Here is a 26,696-nt window from a genome sequence, read left to right on the forward strand (position 1 = left end):
AACTTACGTAGAGTCAGTGTCCTTTTCTTTCTTCCGTATCCCAAAGGCCTTCCTGGTGCGTTTTTTCAGTCCTGTGGTACACAGAGAGATCTGTTAGTGGTCTGATTGGATAGGGCTGAAAAAGTCACAAAAACACAGTACAGCCTCAGAGACAAAGACACATGGCATCGGATGAATTTAAAAATGTGTTGTAACTGTAGGTGTGTCTATCTGCGTGCCTGTGTATGAATGTAGATAGCTGGATATCCTATGTCATTTCAGATATGAACTGAATCCATTATTGAATCACACTGTTGACTGCTGATTCAAATTTGACTTCAGCATCACCAATATAAAAGTATTAGCATTTAGCAAAATCACAAACTGACAACATCTCCTTAAAGATCTCCTTTAAGAGTTACAATTTTGACAAGAGCTTTATTCTAGAAAACACACACACACACGCACGCACGCACGCACACGCACACGCGCACACACACACACACACACACACACACACACACACACATATATACAATATTTTTTCCAATATTCTGTTTCGCTAACAAATTTCACAATAAAATTGGACCAAAACTTCAGCTTCACATAAGCTGTTTAAATCCACCTATTTTTATATAAATGCACATTGTGGGATATCACATTGAATAAATGCTGGATAGAAACATGAAAATTTGCATAAATTATCCGATAACGAGGCATGAACATTAACTACGATGGAAACATTTGTTCGGTAAATGTGTTTCCATCATAGTTCAACCCTCAATGTGCAACTTGCCTCAACAAGCTTTGTCTGACTGGATAACTGGACTAACTAGCAGACCAATTTATATTGCACAGCATCTCAAATGTTAGTTTGATCATTCTGAAATGCCTGAGCCAAAGTCTGTCATCAGAATGTTTTGGTATAAGGACCTCACAGAAGCGTTTCACACCAGGCATCCAAACGCAAGATGACATGAGCGTTTATTGCATTTCGTCTTATGTGGAAAAAAATTGCAACTGGGGTTTCCCTGATTGCAGCCACTTCCATTTTCATTACAGATATTTTGCGCCATTTTCTCAGGAAGTGATATTTTTGTTCTATTGAACACATGGGATGGAAACGCTGCTTTATGTGCAAACGTTTTATGCGACATTCCAAATTTGAGTTTGGAATATTGTTAATTTCAAAGTTAAATTCGCAACTTTAAATCGAAATATTAACTATAGCTATTGACTAAATGTGATTTTTTTTGTGAATTTCAATCCTCCAAATTAAAATTACATTAACATATGAGAGTTTTTTTATTATTATTATGTTCACTTGTTCATAAATAAAAATAATAAAAAATCATGATAAAGCAAAGTTTAACTATATGAATTAAAATGTTGTTATCAGGACAATAATCTATTTGTTATTTGTGTCAGATTGAAGATCTCGCAAAAATAATGCTAAATGTTTTCTGGAGTACAATGCATCACAGTCTCCCTATATTTTACACAGCCCAATTTACAGTAAATACCCTTAAAGTCATGTGGACATGATTGTGCAGCAGGGGCATGTCCGCCTCACAGCTGGGCCTGCAGGACTCTGAGTCAGGCTTCGATCCAGTTAAGCCTTTGCGGCGACAGGGAGCTCCAACATGGCGGATGACATTATTGATCTTTACAAAATATTTCCTAACACATCCACAGGCTCAAATACTGCCGTCTGGCTGAAAGCGAGAAGAGAATCTGTTTATCAGAGCCACAGGAGTAATTCCCAGACATTGCCTTTCTACATTTATGCTTTCGGTTTCCTTTCATGCTCCTCTGTTCTTGATACATTTCTTCAAAGTAACTGTTCCTTTTGTCTGATTAAAAACAAGTCAGTCAACATAAGTAAGGAGCAAATTTAAAGGGAGTTCACATCGCAGAGGACGTTTATTGAAATCAGCTACAAAAAGACAAACACAAGGGAAAAGACAAAATGTAACACCATGAAACTAGATTTTACTTTGATGACTCAATAGCTTGACTGCATTTTGCTGTCTGAGCACGCAATTAAATATACAAAATATTAAACATACACATCTCCAGAGGATAAGTGTTGAATATTGATGTGTAAACAAACTGGCAGTTGCATTCACAGATCTGCTCTGTAAAGGGAATTAAACAGGTTAAGGCAAAACTTAAAAATGGACAGGTCTTTTGAACTTCTGAATGTTGAATGGTCTTTTTATTGTTTGTGATCTCGTTACATTTTTTTTTTTTTACATTTATTGTTGATTTTTTCTTATTGTAAGAAAAGAAAAATAATAGTGATGTATTGTGGTAATGTGTTATAAATTAACACACACACACACACACACGCACGCACATTTGAAGTGCATACATATATTTTATCAGGTTATTAGTTAAAGGTGCACTATGCAACTTTCCGCCCAATAGAGGGCGCCTATTCAAAACAAAAGCGTAGTTTGATGATGCAAAGTTTGAGCTCAGTATCTTGGGATATGTGGTCTTCACCTCACAGCCGGTGGGAAATAGGACTCGGGCAGAAAATACGTTCATGGATGCGGTTATTAACGTTACTGTAGTGAAAAGCAGAGCAGGACCGAGTGTTGTGGAGCAGAGCACGGCTGCTGGAGCGATTGTTACACAAACACACGGCTCGTGAGTACCGGGACTTTTATTATGACGGGACGGGACACAGTTGCCGGGCGCGCGCACTGATCCGCTCTTCCGGTTATGATTTTGAGGTAATGCAGCTCTGTTTATCATATTAGATACATTTAAGTGTGTTGAAAATGATGTTATGACGTTACTCTGTGCGTTCACTTGTTCACACTGCTAAGAGTAAAGCGCTCCCGCCAAATAAAAGCCGAAACCGAGGATAGTGCAGATATGACACGACGTCCCGGTCCTTAGTTAAAATAGCAATTTTCTCACAATTTACAAATAGTTGGAAACATTTGGGATATTGTAGGTACTCAACTAAACAAAATATAAAACACCGGCCTAGTGGTTTTTGGATATTTTACTGCAAAAAAACTACATATCGCACCTTTAAGGACACTAGATTTCGTACAACTTAACATTCTGTCCAGTGTCAACTCATTTTTCCTTTGTAGAACAGTTTTGAAATGAATTAAAAGGCTTACATTTTTGTATTTAGCAATATGATTGTATTAAGTGGTCAATTACCTAATCAGGATCTTTGTCTTTATAAAGCCACAGAAGCAATCCAGCAGTTCTGCCTTTTTAGGGTGGATAAATTAATAATATGTTTATATGCAAAGAGCCCTTGAAACAGATTTGAAGCAATTCAGATTTTATGTAATAAATGGTTAGTAGTTGCCTAGAAATCTAGACACACCCTTGCAGCAGCAAATGTAATTTTCAGGTTCATCCAGCAACTCTCCGTCGACTTGTGAGCTTGAAAAACCAAACTATAGTTGTGACGGTTCCGCATGAAATCCCTGCTACTTCCCTGCTAACAAAGAATGGCACTGAAGTTATTCTTAAAAAAGGAAAATATGTTCTGAGTTTTGCCGACAGTATACGGCAATAGTTTAATCTGTTAACTAGCTTCGCTGGTGGGAAAACGCATGGGACTCAGCCACAACCCACTTGTGATTGTTGTCTCACAACTGATAGCGCTCTGATTGGTTGTAGCGCTATCATTTTGCGTGCAGAGGGAATCTGAAAGACAACCGTTTATCCCGCCCCTCGGATTGAAACCTGCCAATTAGGGCTGTGCAATATATTGAAATTATCTAAAAATCGCAAATGTACATGTCACAATGGCATGCAATTTCTGAATGATTTTAATAGGTTACTTCAGCATTTTGAAAGGTGTATGTTTAAGGTCGACGCATATAGCAGAAAATAGACTGGGCACACGACGTTACTTATGTGACTTGCTTAATGTTAAAAAGTGTTATTAAAACAACTCCTTGCAGTCTCGTGCTGTCTGACACACAGCGAAACGTGCGCACAAGCCCCCTCTCTGAAAGCGTGTGATCCCTTCAGTTCTGTTTTATGTCTTGTTACACATTTAAAACTGTCAACACACAAAGTTATGTCAAAATGGCTGTCTTGATGAGTATTCATGTAAACCCAGTCGGTTATGCTCTAAGTGAAGGATATAATTTGGGGGAAATAAACCGACTGTGTGTCAATACTGCCCTACAAAGGCAAAATACCTTAACTCACTGGAGTGTGGAACTGAGAAAAATGACTTTAAAGATTTTTTGTTTTCCAGCCAAATTAGTTATAGGTAGGACACTGGAAATCTGGCATTTAGATGTTTTAGTAATGACAATTATCTACATACACTTTTTTTTTTACTCAAACTTGACTTTTGACCCCTATTTTGAAGTTACTGCACTCTGCCTTTGTATTGTCTGCAAAAAATGTGGAGTCATGCCAAGGCAAAAGGCAGTAACTTCCATATTATCAATATTTGGTTGCTGATCACCCTTTGCAAAATCAATATAGTAACACCTTTATAAAATCTAATGATCATGGCATTTATTTTGGATGATTTACAATTAATTATAGCCATCTTATTATTATTAAGGACACAATACCTCTAGTAAAGAGAATCTTCATTGGTGTGCAGCAAAACTTACAGGTTGATAGGTGACACTGAATGATATGAACAAGATAAGATTATTTCTAATGAGTAAACATTTGCATATATAATGCAAAGATATAAAAAATAGAACAAATAAAAAATCTTGTAAAAATGCATGTGATAAATAAGACAAATAGCAAACAGTGCCGCTGGTTAATCAAGGGTTAAGTTTGGCTATCACACTCTAATGACAGCGCTGACTGGATCGGATTGCCCATTCATAGGCTAAACAGAGTAATTATTTATTGCAATATGTTTTTAATGTTTTTATCTAGTAAAAAAAGATACAATAGGCTACATAGCTTATACTTTCGCCAATCGCCAAGCCTAAAAGGACAACTTTTAGATTGATGTGAACGACAGGAATAATTCTCAGAATGCTTGTGGATTAAACATCTCCGATGACGTTCATTGGCATGGATTTTATCGGGTTTACAAGAAAAGGTAGGATATATGCATATAATTGCGAACTGTTACTAGCCTACTGATTGTATGCGTGATCGCACGCTGTCACTGCATTCGAGTAGCCTACACACACTCGTGCAGTGGGCAGCCCCAGACTGCCTGACAGCGCGCTGAGAGAATATTCTGCATTATGAAAACATGTATGACAGTACACAGGCTACACCGTAACTCAAACGTGGCAAACTTTAATAGACATTAATACAAAGGCGGGACACCATAACTGCATGTCGGTACCGTAACTTAATTTAGACGCATGGCTAAACAAAGGCAGAGTACCGTAACTCAGTTTGAGTGTTCTAAAACCAAGGCAAAGAGCGGTAACTGCTGTTACGGTGTTCTGCCTTGGTTTCTCCTGGGCTTTTGGAAGTTACTGTTCAGACAATCCATAATTTTCTCGAAAAAACAACATAATTGACTAACGATATTTATCCACATGATAAAGGAGGTCTTGAAAGTCCCAAAAATGTCAATAACTCATTTTCGACCAAAAACGAAGTTACGGCCTTTTGCCTTTGCACGGCAGAATAGGATCCGTGCATTAGGTCTTAAAGTGACAGACAACAAAAGAACTCTGAGAATATCACTCTGTCAATCAGAAGAGAAAATCACTCTGACTCTGGCTGAATAACCTTTGTAGCTTTATTATGCATTAGTCTATATTTAATTCATATGAAGAATACTGTTTTAGTTCTTACTTTTAATAACAAAGATAAATTAAAATAACACAAATAATCATCCACCCCTAGTTCAGGAGTTTTTGTTTACCTGGATGTTCTTGATGTTAAGTTTTAGGTTGATATAACTATATTACTAAGTCAAGCAAAGAGTTTTAGGTATTTAAATATTTGCAGTACATATTTAGTTTGTTTAAATTGATTTTAAAATGATATTGTCAAATTTATGACATACATTTTTGCTAAAACACTGCTCGTCACTTTCAAAAGTTGTAGCGATGCTTTCTTTTCCCAGAGAGACTGTGAAACACATAAATGGTATCATTCTCAGTTTATAAACACTTTTTTTCAAATATAATTAAAATAGATTTTACACACTAGTAATACCGTATCGCATATCACATTATTTAACAAGATATCGCATTTATCTTCAATATCGCACAGCTCTAATGCCAATGGTGTGTTGCCAGACGCAACATCTTTATGTGGGTCTGGCTTATCAGGCTAGGTTAGTAGGGCTGATCTGAATACCAAACTTCAGAGGTCTGGCAACACCAAGCTTCGGAGGTCTGGCAACACCAAGCTTCGGAGGGGCTGAACATATTCTTCTCTCTAATAAAGGCAGGCATCTCGAGAAGCGGTGTGCTTCACTCGGGCAGGGCTTAAATATGCTCCGAGAACGAACACTGCACTAGTGATACAAAACACACAGGTTATGTCCCAGTAACAAACTCCTATATTTCACAGTAGATTCATTTAGATTGATAATAATATGTAATATTAGGCTTGCTGCGTTAGTCAGTGTTACCGGTGTTCAGGCATAACACCGGTTACATCCCTTGCCCACCGCGCCCACTGTCATTTTAATATTTTATGGTAGCAAAATGTTTTGTTTATAGTTAGAAGACAGATTAACTACAATTAAAAACTGAAAGTGAAAGTAAAATGTGCACGGCCGCACTGTTATTCATTCATGGCCACACAGTTCTCAGGCATGTGCTTCTGTCCATACAAGCTCATGCAGTTGTGAGCTTTACACAGAGAATATAATCCAGTTGCAGGGAACACCAACACTTAGGCTAAGAAGTAATTATTAAGTATATGACTTTATTAAGTATAATGAGATTGTGTTCTTATTCAACTGTCCATCCTATTAAAAAATGGCTAGGCTATAAGATAATTGTAAATAAGAAAAGAAAAAAGAAGAACCTAAAAAATAAGGGTTGTATTTTATAGATTTTATAGTTTAAATTAAATTACCAGAGGTGGACAAAGTACACAACTTCATTACAAGTGATTTGTTACAAGTGAAAGTGGTAAAAACAGATTTTTACTTGAGTACTTTTGGGTTTAAGTATAGAATTATTTGTTTTTAGAAGTACTTAAGTATCAAAAGTAAATTTCCTTTTTTTATGTCAATGCATTATTTTATTATTGTATAAATGCTCACTATGCCATCATGGTTTAAGCCAGTCAGTGATGCTCCATCCAACATATACTAGCATACGACTAAATTAAACTCATTTAAATACTTGTATAAAAGTTACAAAGCTCTTTAGAAAGCTGCTTTCACTTTAAGGCAGACTGCACAGATCCAATACACTGATACACATCTGATATTCTTCCAACTGTTTACGTTCACTTAAGACATAATCAACTTTTTTTAATTAGCATTTTGACATCCATTTCTTTCCATTTTGCTATAAACTATAAACCAGTGTTCCAAAAAAATGCTAGGAAATCATTGAACTTCCCATGACCCTACAAGAGTGATTCCTGAAAGGCTTTCTGCAAAAACCCAAACACCTTTTAAAAAAGAGAAAAATCATCCACTGACCTTTTAAGCTGCTACAAAAACGACTTTCAACTCTGAAGACCTTATAGAAATGTAGTGGAGTAAAAAGTACGATATTTGGCTTTCAAATGTAGTCAAGTAAAAGGTTTCCAGGTTTCATAGGTTTCCAGAAAACATGATGATCAAGTAAAGTACAGATACTCAAAAAGTGTACTTAAAGTACACAAGTAAATGTACTTAGTTACTGTACAACTCTGAAACACATACAAGTGCAAATGAGAACCATTTAGAGGGGGATGGCAGGTGTGCGAAAAAAAAAAATTTGAATCCCAAAATGGAAAATTGAATGTCAACCGATCAAATAAATATTCTGGTCCAGCCCTATTTTAGGCAGAAAATAACAGTTTTTTATGAACAAAACACTTAAGAGATTCGGTATACAATAGTTGGTGGTTAAAGGCTGTTCATTCAGACCAAAATTCAAGATTAACCCATTACAAAAAAACAACTGCAGAGGTACCCTGGTACAATCATGAGACCAAATGTTACCCTGGACCACAAAACCCGTCATAAGTCGCAACGGTATATTTGTGCCAACAATACATTGTATGGGTCAAAATTAAAAAAAAAAACTTTTATGCCAAAAATCATTAGGATATTAAGCAAATATATTATTTCCCATGAAGATATTTTGTAAATGTCCTACCTTAAATATATTTAAAAAAATGTATTATTAGTAGTATTATGCGTTGCTAAGGATTTCATTTGGACAACTTTAAAGGCGATTTTCAGATTCCAGATTATCTATTCTAACAAATCATACAATGGAAAGCTTGTTGGCATCTAGCTTTTGTGGGTCAAAAATGATAGTGACATAACACTTTGGTATATATACCACTTATCGTGTTCTCATACCATAGTACTTCCAAAAACATGCTACAAAAAAAAAAAAAGTCAAAAGAGTCAAAAGAATAGCTTTTAAAAAGCACTGCTGCGTCATCATTGGTTCACATAGATCAAACATTTTCATGCTTTAAATTTGAACCCTGGCATATCACAGTTTCACCTAACTCCACATACTCGCATACACAGAAGCAACTACAGTGTATCAGCACAATTCGTGATGCATTTGAGCTAGCTGCTAAAGCAGATTACGGTCTTTGTGAACACACAAACCCCAGTGTGGTTACACATTCCATATGAGCTATCCCCCATGAGATGGCTTGAGTCTTTTTTTGACAACAGTGATTTCTAAACACAGCATAACACTAATTAATGGCTATGAAAATAATAGCTTCCGTATGTAAGCATGATGACGGAAGTGGTAACGTGATTACCAGGAGCTAACTCATGGAGTGAAGGCCAGAGAAAACGACAGCACCAACCGTCCAGGGACACCACTTAAGCAAACAGGAAAAGTGAATCCGATGTGAAAATAAAGATAGATGGTACTTAGGGCTTTAGAGACTACAGAAAAAAACACAGTAGTGGTTAAAAGCAACAAAGCTTAATTGTCAGAGAAAATGTTGGCGAGACTCTAGGTGCCACAGAGCTGGTATTCATCTGTGCCATGAGTGCAACTCATGTTTCAGAAAGATAATAGTGTTCTTCTTTCTGCTATTATGGCCAAGAAATGTTTTTAAGAGCTCGCCAAAGGTTTTTTTACTCAACAGAAACGACTGTAAATGCTAGAGATATGACAATACTTCATCGCAAAGTACAAATGACGTCACAAAGTGCACTGGAAAAACAAAACTGAGGAAATTACTGAATGGAATTATTGATTATAGCAACAAAAGTTCATTTGTTAGTCCATCCAGACTGACCATCCTTAGTATATACAGTTTGAAGTGAACTCTACAATCTTTGCCTGCAAGTAGCAATAGTTTTATCCAGACACACATTGCCCTCCACATGTAACACACAAACCTCAATAATGGTGGCAATCAACAAACATCACCCCATATTAACAATTAACAACTAAACACTGAATCAGCAAACAGCAAAACAATGTATAACAGTTCCTGCATCATTTTGCCAACTTCTCAGAGAGAAATTACCACACAAGAAAAAAACAGATAGAGGTGAGATACTCATTTAAAGCCAAGTGCCCTTGTGATCTCTTTTACCTAATCCTGTCCATTTAGTTTCAAGCCCAAAATATGGACCAAAATAGCCTACTCTCTTCCTTGGGTCCAGGTGGCTTCACTGTAAGACAAGTGCTCAAAAGACCAACACACATACATACACACTCATCCACACAGAAGCAGCTAAATGACTGCACATACTCAAAAGACACACTCTGCTTGAATTCTCAACCCCCCCAAACATCCACCACAGGGGAAAGTGGGTCAGGAGAAGAACGGCCTGTGCTCATCGCTAAGACAAAGTAAATGATGAGACCGAGTGTTTTAGAAGACAGAGGCGTTTTGGGAAACCAGAAAGCACACGATTGAGTTGTGAGACAGATCGGGTGAAGGGAAAATCCTTCAAAATGAAAATTCTGTCATCATTTATTCACCGTTCTAAACCGGTATTACCTTTTTTTTGGAGCACAAATTATGATTCTCAGAATGCGTACGCTGCTCTCTTCCCTTAAATAAAAGATGGTTTGGGGACGGTCAATTTTTGTTGAGTTAGCTTTGCTGTGTGTTGGAGTGGGTGGTCAAAAAATATAGCACGGGTTCCGGGATTTGGTGTGCAACAGAGACAAAAAGAAGAAAGAAACAGAATTGGTGTTTGAGCTCCTGAGAGTGTCAAAGGTTTCTATTTACAACATGTTTTTGCAGTGCAGAGCATTAAAGCCAATCACAAACATATCTGTTGATTTCTTGAATGCAATGACCAGTTTTTGTCCAGTGCTAATTCCTGTGCTCTCACAAATCCTCTTGTAATAAGTTAACATAAAGCAAACAAGGTTACTGTAGACATTATGTAGGCTAAATAAGAGATTGATTATGTGGTCAGCTTCATCGATTATAGCGGAACTTTGTGAGATTGTGATGAATGGAGATGAGTGACAGCTTTTTAATGATTATAAAGAGAGCAGTCTTTGCATTTTTTTCATACGATATATAATAAATTCAGAAATTAAATAAACCTTTTGTATTTCTGCATGAGGTAAGGCAATTGTTATTTATTATTCGAACTGACTGCTAAGCCAAGGCACGCATATAGTATGCTTCAAATCATATTATTCAATTATAGTGGTTTTTTTCCGCTTTAATACAAATTTTTACTATTTCATGAATTTCTATTTTAATGCCTTTAAAGAGGAAGTGCATATTCTTAGCCTTACCGTAGAGTTGGTTCACCCTCTGCCTATGAGCCTAAACTTTGTATGCATTTTTCACATTCTCTACAAGCTGTGAGAGAATGTTTGCGACTTGCTTTGCATGTGAGGGCGGGAGTGGATATAAACATTGTGGATGCGGGTGGGAGAGGAACACATACGTTGCAGGAGCAGGCGGTAATGGTCAGAAATTCAGCGGAAGCGGGCGGGAGTGGGATTTAGATAACATCTCATGCAGGGCTCTACTGTCAAGCTCCAAAAAACATCATAAAAGTAATGCATATAACTTGTGTGCTAAGTCACTTGATAGCTTTATGGGATGAACAGACTAACAAATTTCACTTTCCTTTTTCAGAAAAGAGCAGATTGGACATTCTAAATGAATACTAATGATACAATGAATAAATGATACAATGAAATGCTTGAATCTGAATAACATTACCCATTACAGCACAGTGAAACCACTGATGTCATCAAAGGGTCAAGAGGAGAAAACTACTGTATTTATCATAGTACCTATCATAAACAAGAGCATTTCCATCATAAACATAACTCATAAACATCTGCAACTTCAGAGGAAGAACATTTAGTGAGGCAGAGTCCAGTTCCTACTGGTATTCAGCAGGGGACAAAGAGGAAAAAACAAGAGAAATTAAGATAAAGCTGTAGTTTCTTTAATTCTAATATATCACTGCCAGAGGTAACATGGCAGATTTACTTAGACAGGGATTAATGCTTTATAATCAGTTCGTCGAGCCATCACAAAGCGAGAAGAGATCAGAGAGCACAAGCAATAATCTTAAACTCGCTGTAATGATCCACACAGCTACAATGACCCCAACGTGATCCCCTGATCTTAATCTGAAAATATTCATTAACAAATCCAAAGACAGATGGCTCAATGTGTAGCTAGACCAGACATTAAGGTTCCTGACAAAAATACTGAACAGACAAATAAAATAGCAATAACCTCCAGACATAATCTTAAAAGAAAATGACATAATAAAACGACTGACTATTTTTTTTTTACCAGTCTAAAAAAACACAAGGTATTTAATAATGTTTCAGTTAATCAGTTAATTTATTCTGTCAGCATTAGGATATCCAGAAAATGTTGCACGTCAAACCACTTTTCTTTGTTTACCCTTTGCTATTTGAATCGATTCCAAATCATTCGTTCTAAACAAAACTTTTGATTATACTTCAACAACAACTCCTGAACGAATAAAATACAGTACAAGAAGAAAGGCAAATATTTTGTTGGCTGATATATAGCTTGTAGCAACCCATGCTTGGCCAGCACAGAGAAAACTATTACCCAAAGGCTCTGCTCCTTTAGCTGTTGAACATGGAGTAAATAAGGTTGCCAAGTCTGCCTCTAGACATTAATGCATTTTTCTACTACGCAAACATACATATATGATTGATGGGACTTTGTGAATGCAACTAATAAACTGTGCATGCAAACATTTATCGAACTTATCAAAACAAAATATTTATCAAAACAAATATGCTATATTTTTTATACTTTACAAACCGTATTTTATATCCCCCTACACTGCCCCTACCCCCTAAACCTACCCATCAAAGGAAACATTCTGCATTTTTACTTTAAAAAAAAAAATCATCCTGTATGATTTATGAGCATTTTGAAATATGGGGACATGGCCAATGTACTTATATTTCACCCTCTGCTTGTAATACCGGTCATACCCATGTCATTATACACATTTGTGTCCTCATATTTCATGAAAACATGCCCACACCCCTGCACACACACACACACACACACACACACACACACACACACACACACACACACACACACACACACACACACACACAGCTGTTCAAAACTTTGGGGTAATTTTTTTTTTCTATTGCTCACCAAATCTGCATTTATTTGATCAAACATGCAGTACAACAATAATATTATAAAATAATATTACAGTTTAAAATAGCAGTTTTGTATTTAATATATTTACAAATGTAATTTATTCCTCTGACTGCAAAGCTGAATTTGCAACATCATTACTCCAGCCTCCAGTGTCACATGATCCTTCAGAAATGTTAATATGCTGAATTAGTGTTCAAGAAACATTTCTTATTTTTATCAATAGTGAAAACAAATGCTTCTTAATATTTTTCGGTGTCAGTGTTAAGACATCTGTCTTGCAACCATGGGTTCAATCATGTCATAACTAAAACACAGCTTGCACATCATATAATTAAAAATAAAATAACATCATAAACAACACAAAGCAGAAGTATGGGGTAACTCAGACTGAGATTTCCCTGGAGAAGACCAAGGAAGCACTCAACAGTGGAATGTAAATTTCACGCTATCTGAAGACCTCTTCAAAAAGCACTTTGTTTTGGTTGCATGAAGAGTTTTAACTGAGATGCTGTAATGATAATGTTTCTGCTGTGTTCCTTCACTCGCAGTCAAGCACGGTGCCCAGTCACGTTGCTTTGACACGTTATGACTAACAAACACTTAAACCTAGCCAACTCATTTGGTTAAAAGGATGGTGGAGCCTGTTTTTTCCCCATTGTTATGGAAATACACCAGCAGTCATGCAGAATAATTAAATGTTTACTAAATGAACGGTAAACGGTAAACACCTGCATGCGATGTTAAAATAACCTCCACTCTGGGAATGGCTGTGAAGATTTGTTTCTTAACATCCTTTCTACTAAGAAGCTTTCATGCTTAGTGGAAATGCCTTAATTTCTGTCAAGAAATAGCAACTGTCTCAAAAAGGTGTGACAAAATAAGTTGAAATGGACCCTACATGATCCACAATGTCAAAAGCATTGACAGTTACAACAATGTGTTTCATTTCAGCAACAACTCCTAGTAGGAGCTTTTAAAGTGAAGTACAACTCAAAGATTTCCAGATTTCCGCGCTAAAATACCATTATATTTAGCTGTTATGTCAAAAGGTACAATCATTAAATTGAAATGTAATTTCATATATTACTGCAACTTACCATACAACTCCTTAAATTACAAGTGGTAAATGAGGTTGAAGAGCTCTGAAGCAATTATATTACATCACACCATTGCTAGTGGAGGTCTGGACACTGTGTAAGACTAAAGAGGGAAGTACAGCTCTCGTGCCAGTATATGTGACATGTGCCAAGTCCTTAAGCTGCCTGCCAGCGAAACAACCAAACCAAGTGGCTTTGTCCAAGTGTCTGAGCACTGTGACTGCTGATGCCAATCAATTGTAAGATTGGCAATAAAACTGTAGCAGGTGATAACTGACAGAAACTAGTAGGTAGCAGTGTTAGAGAGCAACTAAAACTACTAATTTCACTGCATTATTAGGGAACAAAAAATTACCTCAGCTTTTTTTTTTAAACTGTAGACTGTTATAAATCTATGTTGTTGTTGTTGTTTTTTTAATAAAAAAGGATATTTTTTATGCTACAGTTACTTGTACACTGTCCTGACTCATATAAGTTAGCTTCTTTTTGATAGTATTTTGCAGTGGAGCTCAGCATTTATAAAAATCCTTTAGTATCCTTTTTTAGTACAAAGCTACTTTTTTCAACAAATAACATTTTTTAATGCTACACTGTTACTTGTGTTTTTCACTTGTTCCATTTTGACTCATTGTAGTTAGCTTCTTTTTGTTAGCATTTAGCAGCGTAGCATAGCATTTTCAAAAACAGTGTAGCATTTCCAGTACAAGTAACAATGTAGAATTGTTTTATGTTACCACAGTAGCTTGTATTTTTCCATTTCACTGTAGTTAGCTTCTTTTTGTTAGCTTTTTCAGTATATCTAACTGGTTATTGTAACAGTGCAGCATGACCAGTAATGCCATTACTTCAAATTATGAGTAGCTTATAGCTTGGCAAGCTACAGTTTCAATGTAGCTTCCAAAACACTCATCTATTAAAACCACACTTGGATTACTTGATACTTTAGACCAAAGGCTTTGTCTTCAGCCAGACACAATTTAGCATTCCCTGCGTCAGCTCTACTACATGGAAATCCTGTTTATTAAAGACAATCTTCACATTGAACTGATTCAGTACTGGCAGTGAATGAAAATTCTTTGTTGAGAAGCAGATGGAGCATCATGAGACAGAAGCAGATGGAGAGAGAGTCACAGCACAGGGAAGCTCACACACACTGAACATTAAAAGATCAGCTGTTTCAGTAGTACAAAAATCCCAGAATCATTTAGTAAATCTATTCAACTGTAAGCCACAGTCCATTTAGTATATTCCTGCCACAGGTTTTTGATACAAGAACAAGTGTAATATATTTAATTTGGGAAATAATTCTGGCCATTTTCAAGTAAAATAAATGTTCAATATAAAACAAAAAGGACATATTAGACCTGAGAAAAGACTGAAACCGTAAAATTTGCGAGGTAACGGAAGTTGCAACAGATCTTTTTTTCTGTTTTGTCACATACATCTGAGAGAAACAGACTAAAAAGAAACCAAATATAGGTTGTGGACTTTCCATCATTTGTAGATTAGATGGAGGCAGATCTGAAAAAGAGCTTGCAGTCAGATGTATGAAAGGTGCAGGGTTTAAGTGGACTAAATAATTGGAGAAGTCCGGCATATGTGACGATTTCACCAGAAGATTGAGTTATGAAATTCTGATTGATCAAAATCATTCATATTAAGATTTTTTTTTTAAGATAAAGGGTGAATTTCCATTTCATGCCGACTTTAACGCTATAACCAACTTTTCCATAACACCTTTAACTAATATCACATAGAAAATTATACGTCAACTGCTTGCAGTGCTAGCACATGGTCTGTAGGAATAACATGGATGTCCAACTTGCCTGGGCCTTATTGCACAAAACTAGGATAAGGGATTAAGCCGGGATATCTTGGTGATCCTGGCTCAATTTATCGGCTAACAGTTATCTTTCATTATCGTTATTGGTGTGAGTGTGCCTTCAGGTTACGGTGTACTACTTTGAAGACAAGATCGCCAAGATATCTCGACTTAATCCTTTATCCTACACTGTAAAAAAAAGGGCAAATTTTGAACATTTCCAGTACAATCGACTTGGATGTTTAAGTTATTTCAACTTAAATTATGTTAAACTGACTTTTTAAAAAATAGTTACATGTTGTATAACTAATAAAAACAAGTTTAACATTTCTTGACTTATTTTCATAAGTTAAAACAATGTAAAAACATATGTTGTCATAACTTATTGAACATATAATTTTTTACAGTGTAGTTTTGTGCAATAGGCCCCTGATGTTAATTTTCGCCCCACCCCAGGATCTGGTTTGAAAAAAACTGTCTCTGTACTGTTCTCTCTCTCCCTCATGACTTTCTCCATAGAAATGGCATTTTTAAGGAGTGTCTGTGGGTTTCTTGAATTAACCTCTATCTTTAATCTTGACTTTGCACATGGGAGTTCCCTTCATCTGGATTTGAGCGTGGCAGCAGCTATGTTTGTGATGGGCTGCTTTTTCAGATTGCTCTTTTCCTCCACCACCCACAGATAGAAATGGTAATTTGTTAATGATAATTATCGTCTCTAAACATCTTTATAACAACAACAAAAACAACAACAGCGGCAAATTGAAAATCTACTATATTGAGGATCCAAATGTACTATATTGAACATATTTTAAATAAGGAGGTTTAAAAGGGACAAAAATAAGAGGTGCCAGTTTAAAGGAGCAGGATCAAAAAAGGCAGTAAATGTTGTAACCAAATTGTGATAAAAGGTCATACCATAAATACCAGCCATATCATGTCTGTAGACTGTAGTATTTACTAATGTTACCATTGTATCTGCTCCACTCTTTTTCAGAACACTGGTTGCAAAAATAGAAGCACAAATCCAATCTCTCTGCATGAGATGGTTACTGACGATGAAATCCACACACATCCACACATTTTACATGACAGAGAGACAGGAGAGAGCAGTAGTGCGGTTTCTCAAAGGGCTGATTTAGCCTTCAGGCCTCACCAGCTGATGCTCTTTGGCTGCATTTACTTTACAACCCACAAACGTGCAAGCAGGAAAAAAGGCACATGGATTCCAATATTCTCAGATCAGTTTCAAGACTTCATCAAGAAAATCTGATATGAATTGGATACCTGCATTTGCATCTGCCGTGTAAGCGGACAGATCATATATTCCCCTGACCTGAGTCGTACGTCATTGAAAAAGCGACGGTGGAGAATGATGTCATCTCTGGTGGACAGGACACCAACCACAGCGATCATTGCTACGTTCACCCTGGCTGCAACAAGGGTTTCTCTTTTTTTTACCTTAAGAGACCGATTTTTTGCTGACTAAAGTAAAAACTTGTATTATCATTTCGTCTGTCCATTAAAATTACAATCCTTTAGAAATTTATATTTTCATTTTTAAATACATTTTTTAAATATATTCGAGTAGAAAAAAATGCTGCCACATCTTCGTAATGATGATGTTATTAACGAGAAGTCATTAAAACAACATTTGTCGTATTAACAAGATGTCATTAAAATGTCATACTATAGTAATAACAAGATATGTCGTAAAAACATCATATGTCGTTAAAATTATATATTTTCTCTTAATAATGAGACGTGTCACTAAAACGTCATATTTTATCCTAATAACTAGATCTTATGTCATTTTAAAGCCATAACATCTCGTTATTACAAGAAAACTAAACCTTTTTGGCTTAAAATATGTCATGATCAATCTTGAATCGCTTGTTCAACACTCAGAATAAATGTTATGAATTATGTTGCATGAATTTAGCAGGGCTCAGCAATATTAGAACATTCTGCTTTTCTTCCCACAGTGAGTGGATGACACTCTCTGCACAGTCTTCTGAGGCATGTCTGGATGACTTTGAAAATGTATATTTTTCACTACATTTTGGCCTCCTGCCCACATTGTGATGGTGCTTCTTCCTGTGTAAACTGAGCTTTTTGAAGATAAATTTGCAGATAAATTTGAAACCACTGAGTTTGTGTTATGTGGACTGTGAGGTATTTGAAAACAATGATACCTATGTTTATACTGGGATTGCTGTACCTGCCATAATGTTGTAAAAAAACAAAAAACTTTGTACAATCTTCATATTACCGTACACTCCTGAAAAGAGGTGTGAAAAAAATACAACATTAAAGCAATTGCATTTTAGACCATACATGGAATTATTATTTTGTGCAACCTGAATGCACCAGTTATGGGGGAATATATTTCTAATGTGTGATATCTTTTTTTTAAATATATTTTAGTCATGTGCACTAAGAATGATCAAAATTATTTAAGCACTTTCATATGTTTCAGCTTGGAAGAGCAACTTTTGGAAAGCACTAGTGTGGACAGAGATTGTTTTGAAATGAAAATGCCATTCTGGAAAGTATCCGGATTAATTTAGATGTAGCCTGAGAGGATCACACAAACTCAACATATTTTAGGCCAGCTACACAATGCCTTCTGCTCAGATTCTGCTGATGTTTCTTCTGCCCCATTCTCTTTCCTGATGCTCACTGCTGATGATAAAAATCAATGGAACCTCTATTGTCTAGAGCAGCAAAGTAATGAAACCTAATCAGGACGACTCATCTTTGGGACAGGGACAGATCAGCCACTGTCAGTATTTAACTCCTCTGAAGCCCAGTTACACATGGAATGGTTTCCAAACCAAATGACTGAGGAACTTAATATATATTTTATAATATTATTTAACAAAGAATAAAGCTTTAATGTGAAGTTACTAGTTTTAAAGGGGTGGTTGCCTGCGATTTCACTTTTTTAACTTTAATTAGTGTGTAATGTTGCTGCTTGATCATAAACAATATCTGCAAAGTTAGAGCGTTCTGAAAGTTCAATGCAAACGGAGATATTGTCTTTTAAAGTTATGGCAGTTTATTGCCTACAAAAACGTCCGGTTTGGACTACAACAAGCTTCTTCCTGGGTTGGTGACATCATAAACCCTTACTATTAACATAAACACTGCCCCAGATGTGACTTCTGCCCGTAATGGTAAGGGGCGTGGCGTGTCCGGACAACCTGTGCTTGGTACTTTAGCCAATAAAAATACAGGAAACTACATTTGGCCATCTATTCTAACCAATCTAAGACCATTGTGTTTTTCGGAGGGATGGGCTTCATAGAAGCAGGAAGCAAATGAGCCATTCAAAGGACAGTGGAGACAGTGGTGTGGAATAAAGTTCAAATATAAGAAAAATACGGCATTTAAAAAAAAAAAAAGTATTAAGACGTTATACTGTGCCCCCATAAACACAACCAAGCCTAGAAAAAAAAACAAGGAACCCCCCCTTTAAACACATATTATATCTATATCCCCCTTAAACCGTGATCCTGGTCTGTCCCAACTTTTGACCTTCTAAATTGTACCCAACAAATTACAACGCATACAAGTTAATATATAGTTTGCAATAATCTGTTAAATTAGTATTCAAGTCATAGTAGTGAAGATATGTAATTATGAACTAATATTAATTGGCAAAGTAAAATTTCTACAGTATGATGGGAAATAATCTTGTTTCAAAATCCTAAATAATTTATATTACTCTTTATTTTTCCAAATTACAATTGGTTGATAGGGAATACAAACGTATTAATAACAATCAGTTGCTTGATTTAATAATACATTTTTTAAAATCTATAAAATGTTGTATCTGCTTGAGTCTGAAGTCATGCATCACCGTTTCGAAGTCCAAACGCTCTATCACACCAAAAGAAAACAACAAATACTGCTAACATACACTCATTATGTGATGTAATACTGCTGAAAAAGTAGTAATCTAAGCTGACCAGACAGTGATTCATCTTTTTTAATCATTAAAATATAAGTGTCCAGGTTAGGATGCCATGAGCCCGAACACTGTCTACACTGTTTCTAAAAGCTTAGCTTAAATGTGTTATGAATAAACAGTGCTCATAACAGCTGTTAAGATGGTATTTTTAATTTAAATAAGTAGCGTCTGGGACCCAAACAGTATTTCTTACATCATGACTTAAATTTGCAGTAAGCGATTTCTGAGAAACCAGTGTTGCTAACTATTTTCAAAAGAAAGATGACATCAATTAGCATTTTTTTAAGTTTAAAGTTTATTGTTGTGTTTGAATATGTACAATGTACAGCCTCTAAATAAATTATGTAAATTCAGAGCGTTCCGAAACTGGTTGAACTAAAGCCCAGTGATAGTGAGTAATGTAAGTGATAAGCACACAAGAAGAATGGAAATCAAAACGGTCAAACTAAATTTTTTAAATATATAAATCAAAGGAGAAGCAGACTGGTCCAAGGCAACCCAGTGTGCTCATGTGTAGCTCGCTCATGTCAGCTTTCGTGCAGTCAATGGAATGTGCTGCTGTTCTTCGCAGCCACTCAATAAACAGGGTAAACCCAGAGAGAGGTATGACTTCAGGGGGCAGACACGACTTCGCGCTCACAGGACTGGTGACAATTAGTAAGTTACTAAGGTTTGTCCAAAAAATCTTCTGATTTGTCACTAGGTGAAAGTGCATTGGAACCTTTATTTCCACGTCATGTTTAGGTGCATGAAAATGTAACGGCAATGCTCGTACAGTAATAACAGACTGGTGTGTACAACTCTTGGATGAACCTCACATACTTTTGAAGATCCAGTGTTTAGTTGATTCTGATAAAACCTTTCTTCTTCCATGAGGGGGTGTGGTATCATGGTATCTTTGTGTCGAGGTGGGCCGTTGCATTTACATTGGGTGTCAACATTAACGCTTCTCATTTAATTTAATTGGGTGACGTCAAGCGCTGCCAAACCAAATTGTGGGTTCTCTTGCATTGCATCACGTCACTGTTGTTCGTGGTAGAAGTAAAAAAAAAAAAAAAACCGACTTTTCAAGCATCAACACAGGCATCAGCCAATCACAGCTCCTATGCAAAAACCCAAGCACAGACTCTAACCAATTGCATTCATACAACACTGGAAAAGTAATGTGATTGGCTGTTGTCACTATGATGGCCACGTCAGCACCAAGTTTCAGACACGGCATCCTTCAAACGTTGACGCCCCTTGTGAATGCAGCGTTAAAGAAAGCAACACACGTCTCCTGGAAATACAGTATAATTCAACCAATCAGATGACGACTTCATAGGCGTGACGTCCAAGGCTGAGACTAGGGGCGTATACACTCATGATGGGTGAGGAGAGACAATGAGCAAGAGGGAGGTTGGAAGAAAACTGTAGAAAGAGAAATGGCTGAGAGACATTACAAAAGAGGAATATCACAGGAAGAAGAAGGGTCATGATCAGGCAAAAGCTTCAGGACCAACTTTCACATTAGGCGGGAAGGTGGGAATATTGTAATCCTCACATAATGAACTGGATACAAAGTAACTTAAAAGGAATAATAATAATAATAATATTTTGACCTTCTTATGTTGACGATCAACAATGCCAAAAGGTTGAGCATCTCTCTTCACCAATCATTTGTTGATTTTTAGATCAATAGATCGATTTTTTAGACCCTATTATGTACCATATTTCTGTTAGATGACATCATCAAAGCCCTTTTCAGTAAAACACACATTCATGTTTATTATTGGTTTTAGAGCAGTTCATGATCATGCTCTAGCTGCTAATGCTAATACAGTCAGTCAGCTCTGAGTGGCTCAGCACCATATCTGCCATGGTCCAGCCCACAGTGAGAAGCACAGCTCATTCAGATGAGTCATCTCACAGACAGGCCCTAACAGACGCCAGACCCCAACACACACGCCTGCAAAGATCCATTTACAGCCATGCAGTATATTCATGTCTAACTATTTAGATGTCTGCAACTAGGGTTGGGTACCGAAACCCGGTGCCAATATAGCACTGGTACCTATATAACCGGTATACTAGACCGAATCAGAACGCAGATTTCGGTTCCTCATTTCGGTGCCATCAAACCTGCTTTTGCGCTTAGGCAGGCACTGAGCCAGACGCGCTCAGCGCTCGTCACAACGATTCAGTGTTTTCAACCACATCATGTTTATTTTAGGTTTCAGATATTTAAATACACATACATAGCAGCAAAAACATGCTTAACTATTATCAAAAACTATTATTTGATAATAGTTTGACTGTGTTTTATTCATATCAGACACACATTATAGAAGTTACTATATAGTTTACTCTATTCTTCTCCGAGTTCACCGGTCACTTACTTTTATGTATTTTGTGAGACGAGGATGAATTTATGTGATGTAAATCCGACAGATCCGATTCTCTGAGACTCAAACTAACATGGTGGCTTCTATCATGCATTATATATCAACTAACATGATCATTATGACAAAACACATTCACTTACACATATTTGAAAATCAAAATATCAGGAAGCTCATGATATAGGTAACAAGTTTGTGAATATTTTGAATAAAAAAAGACAAAAACTAAACAAACTGATACAGCTGAACTGTGATACAGCGCTATTGCGGCTGCTGTGTGTCATATGAGAAGCACTACACGTTCCCATGGAAACAATAAGCCGATGTATGCTAAAATATTTAGCCAGAGAATATGGTCATATTAATGCAAAATAATGCTAAACTGACGCTGGTTTGTAGCAGACCAAGAACACAGTCTACTTTGTTGTTATTAGTGCTGTAATAACACTTAGTGCTGTTATTTAGCGTTAAATTAGGCCTATTGTAGTTAGGTGGCTTGGCTTTTACTGTGAATTTTAGTCAATTGTGTTTTGTATCTATTTATATATATTTAAGTATACTTTAAACTTTTAATACATTGTTATTATTATTGTAAAAATCAATAAAAAGCCATTCTTTAATGTCATCCACCGTTGTTTTGTGGTTTAAAAAAAAAAAAGTAGTATCAGTGCAGGGACCGTTTAGGCACCGGTACCCTTTTAAAAGTACCGGTTTGGCACCGGAATCGTAAAAAAAAACCAACCCTATCTGCAACATATATGATTAAATAACATGATCGGAAGAAATTCAGGCATCGATGGTCACAAACATCACAAGCAGACAGGCATCGATGGTCCTTTCTCTCTAATGATCCATATACTGTATGTGTCTTGATGACACATGCTCTCTCCTGTTATATCATAGCCAAGGTCCATCCAGAAGGTACTTAATCTGTCCTTCCTGCAATAGAACTAATGCTTTCAATCATCAACCCACTAAGAGCACAGTGGCAGGACAATAAATTGCTTTTTCCCTCTAAGGCAACACTACCGTTTGCATAACAGGGCTCTGTAGGCTCATATACTGAAGTATACACATTCAAGTCACCTTCATTCAAACCAAGAAACCATTTCACATAATGACAAGGTCAAATAACTGAAGTTCGCATTCACATACAGGGTATTATGTACCATTTTTTGAGGGTACACTAGTGAGTCCTGACACACGCTGTGCCCTAAGGTAAAACCAAAGCAAATGGAGAAGAGAAAACAAAAACAATTTTGCAGTTTGAATGAGCAGGAAAATTCTGTTCAAATACACGGTTGGTAGGTTTGGAATGGAAACAGGAAAAGGAATGCATAAATAAGCCTGGACAAATGGTAATCAATAAGCAATGGAAGTAAATCAATAAAACAATACAAATGATAATTACTTTTTTCCTGTCCATCTTTATTTATTTAATAGCTTCCTCTTCCGACATTATATAGAGATAACGCAATCTCGTATTTTCAGTCAGCATTTTAAGTAGTGTCGCAAGCTGATTATGAACTGATAGCCTGTCTGCTGTGTTACTGTTTACCACTAAACAATCATTTTTAAATGATATATTTGGAAATCACAACAAAATGCTGGTTTTGTTGAGAATTTTCTTGATGATTGGTTGAATTGTAGTAAAACTGAAAGCCATTCAATAATAAATTCAGAATCAGATTTAATAATTATATTTATAAGCTATAGCTTTCATAATCTTGTGTATTTCTGATATTTTGTTTTAGTTCTGAATGGCCAGTAACTTTAAAATTGTCCAGTAACAAAATTGAGTGAAAATGTTATTTTCAACCCTGACAGTAGCCTTTTTAAAGTGCAAACCAGCAGAAAAAGAGAAAGCAAGGAAGATAATCCCCCTCTTATATTGTAACAGGAAATTATATGTATTAGTATTACAATTGTTCTGCTGAGTGCCGAGTGTCTTCCCTACCACATTTATCTTTTTACTTTGATTATTGAAACTGACCTCAAATAAGTAAATAATTATAAAAATGTTTGTATATACACTAGATTAAACTAATAATATGTATTCCTTTTTTCCAAATTCTTTGTAGTTCAAAAATTGTTTGTAAAAAAAAATTAGTTTCCACAAAAATATTAAGCAGCAAGACAATTTTCAGCATTGATAAAATCAGGAAATATTAGGATGAAATGATTTCTGAAGGATTATGTGGGACTGGAGATTGGATAATGGAATATATTAAAATATATAAAAATAGAAGTTACATTTTAATAATATTTTACAATATTATTGTTTTACTGTATTTCTCATAAAATAAATGCAACCTTCTCATTTCAAAAACAAACATTTAAAAATCTTAATCATCCAAAACCTTTGAACAGTAGCATACGATCTAAACCATCAAACTAGCTGAAACACTTCCATCACAAACAGACCATCAAATGGAACTTTTTGAAGTACTTTAGGATACCATGTAAATGGCATTGTATATAAGTGTAGTAGGGCTGTCAAAAATAAAGTGTCACTTAATGTTAATCAAAGAGCAAAAGAAAAAAGAAAATCACTGAACAACATTTGCAGCTTTAATAAGGAGTAATCTATATTTCATTTATACAGTGAAGACTACTGTTATTTTACATTTGATAACATTTCTGTAGTATTTTCAATCTAAACGATTACTACTGTGAGACCTACCTGAAAGCATTTATTTCATTGGTATTTTTGTTCTATTGTATTTATTTGTGCTATTGCTTGTTATTTATTTATTTGTTCAAATTTTATTACTGACTGTTTACTTGTGTGGTATAAAATAATAAATAAAAAAATCACTGAAATTACATGTAACCCACACTTAAATCTAATGTGTCTGCATTAGATGATGTTAGGTGCTATTAATCGTGTTTAAGTACAGGAAAATGTAAGATCAGTTAGGTTTTTTTTTAATCAATTGACAGCACTAGAATAAAGTCATATTTTTGTACTATGGCCTATCACCATGATCAGCCTGTTTCTTCCACTAATGTGCATGTCAGTCCCCCTATTTCTCTCTCATTTGTTTAACTTGCTTTTAGGGGCAAATGAGGAAACGGATGAGTTAATCCAGGGTCCTATTTGGTAAACAGGTCTAATCTGAGGCCTCTGCAACAGAACAAAGACCCACACACACACACACACACACACACACACACACACCTTTGCGATCACAGGCATACAATGTGCCAACTGTTAAAACTGCATAAATAATAGCTAGACAAGGTCAATCCTGTGAATTGCAGTCATATACTGATGTTCATATAAACTCCTAATCTCCTTCGCCTTCAGAAAAAAAGTATTTGGAAGTCAATCTGGGTTAACTAACTGATATAGTAATTTAAAAAAAATAATAGTCAAATGTCATGTGTTTAATATCGTTTCCAATATGATGGAACTATGAGAATGCATCATGCAAAAACACCACTGGTTACTTAAGCTCCACTTAAACGTATTGCCTTTGTATTAGATGGCAGAATATAAAGCCCAAAGACCTCTGAAAACAAATGATGTGAACAGAACAAACTTTTCTAGCAATTTTTGCAACTACTTTCAACCAACTGGTGTCACAGTAATTTTTAATGAATGTGTGAAGACAATTCCACTCAAGTTCACACTGTTTCAGTGTCCAAACAGACCTATGTGCTCAGTGTAGATGTACAGATAATAATCCAGCTTCCACCACTTTACAAAATAATATGACAGTTTCCTATACAAACTAATGTAAATGTACACAGTCAGTGGGTACTGATACTTTCTGAGAGCACATCAAAATCATATTTTGTCAACTATCCATACAACAAAATCTATACTCCAGGTTTGAACACATACATTGTCATTGATTATCTAAACAAAACATCATTATGAATACAAAGCAACACACCGGTAGGCTTCAAGCTCAATATCAAACCACCATTCAAAATGACAATCTGTAACTGTTTTTCTACACTGCACACTCTTGCAGTACTTAAAAAAACTGTATCTCTCTATTCCGACCTTCTTAGGTCATAGGGTTGGAGCCCATTCCAGTTTCTTTATGCAAAAATAATTTATAAAATCATACACTCATTCATGCAATGAGTCCAGCTTTATTCCTTATTTTGCAAAGTTCATCTTAGTTCTTTGACCAATCTATTGTTGTCATTGAACAAAGGCGCTCATTCTTCAAAGCATGGAGTGTTTCTGTAGTAGGGGGCGGGGAGTGTGTTATCACAGTGAACTGAACGCCTAGTGGCTCTTTTGATGTGCAGACAGACAGGAAAATAATAATAATAATAATTTATACAATGTGCACATATACTCAATGTTCTCAAAGTTGTCTATATTCTATTTAGCCAATGTCACATTAATAATTGGCCTATATTGTTGGGCCTATCCAGAACATAATATATATTTTAATATATAATATAATATAATATAATATAATATAATATAATATAATATACATACATACATACATACATACATACATATATATATATATATACATATATATATATATATATATATATATATATATATATATATATATATATATATATATATATATATATATAACTTTACTCTCATTGCACCTTCTTCATGTGTGGACCCCCCCCCCCCGTCTATGCTTTATATGTATTGTTGAAGTACTGTCAACAATACATTCCCATTCCAGTTGGGATGTTCCCAACATTAT

The 26,696-nt window shown here is 35.8% G+C and overlaps 1 protein-coding gene across 15 annotated transcripts in view; it reads right to left on the reverse strand.

Annotated features, from left to right (window-relative positions):
- sgip1a (SH3GL interacting endocytic adaptor 1a) overlaps positions 1-26,696 on the reverse strand; it is a 97,605-nt gene that overhangs the window by 39,798 nt on the left and 31,111 nt on the right. For all 15 annotated transcript variants that reach the window (XM_067459768.1, XM_067459778.1, XM_067459770.1 and 12 more), the window contains one exon: positions 8-71. In XM_067459768.1, coding sequence (XP_067315869.1) covers positions 8-71 — 64 coding nt within the window. The remainder of the gene's footprint in view (positions 1-7; positions 72-26,696) is intronic.

This window comes from Pseudorasbora parva, chromosome 12, assembly GCF_024679245.1.
Source record: "Pseudorasbora parva isolate DD20220531a chromosome 12, ASM2467924v1, whole genome shotgun sequence".
Taxonomy (NCBI): domain Eukaryota; kingdom Metazoa; phylum Chordata; class Actinopteri; order Cypriniformes; family Gobionidae; genus Pseudorasbora; species Pseudorasbora parva.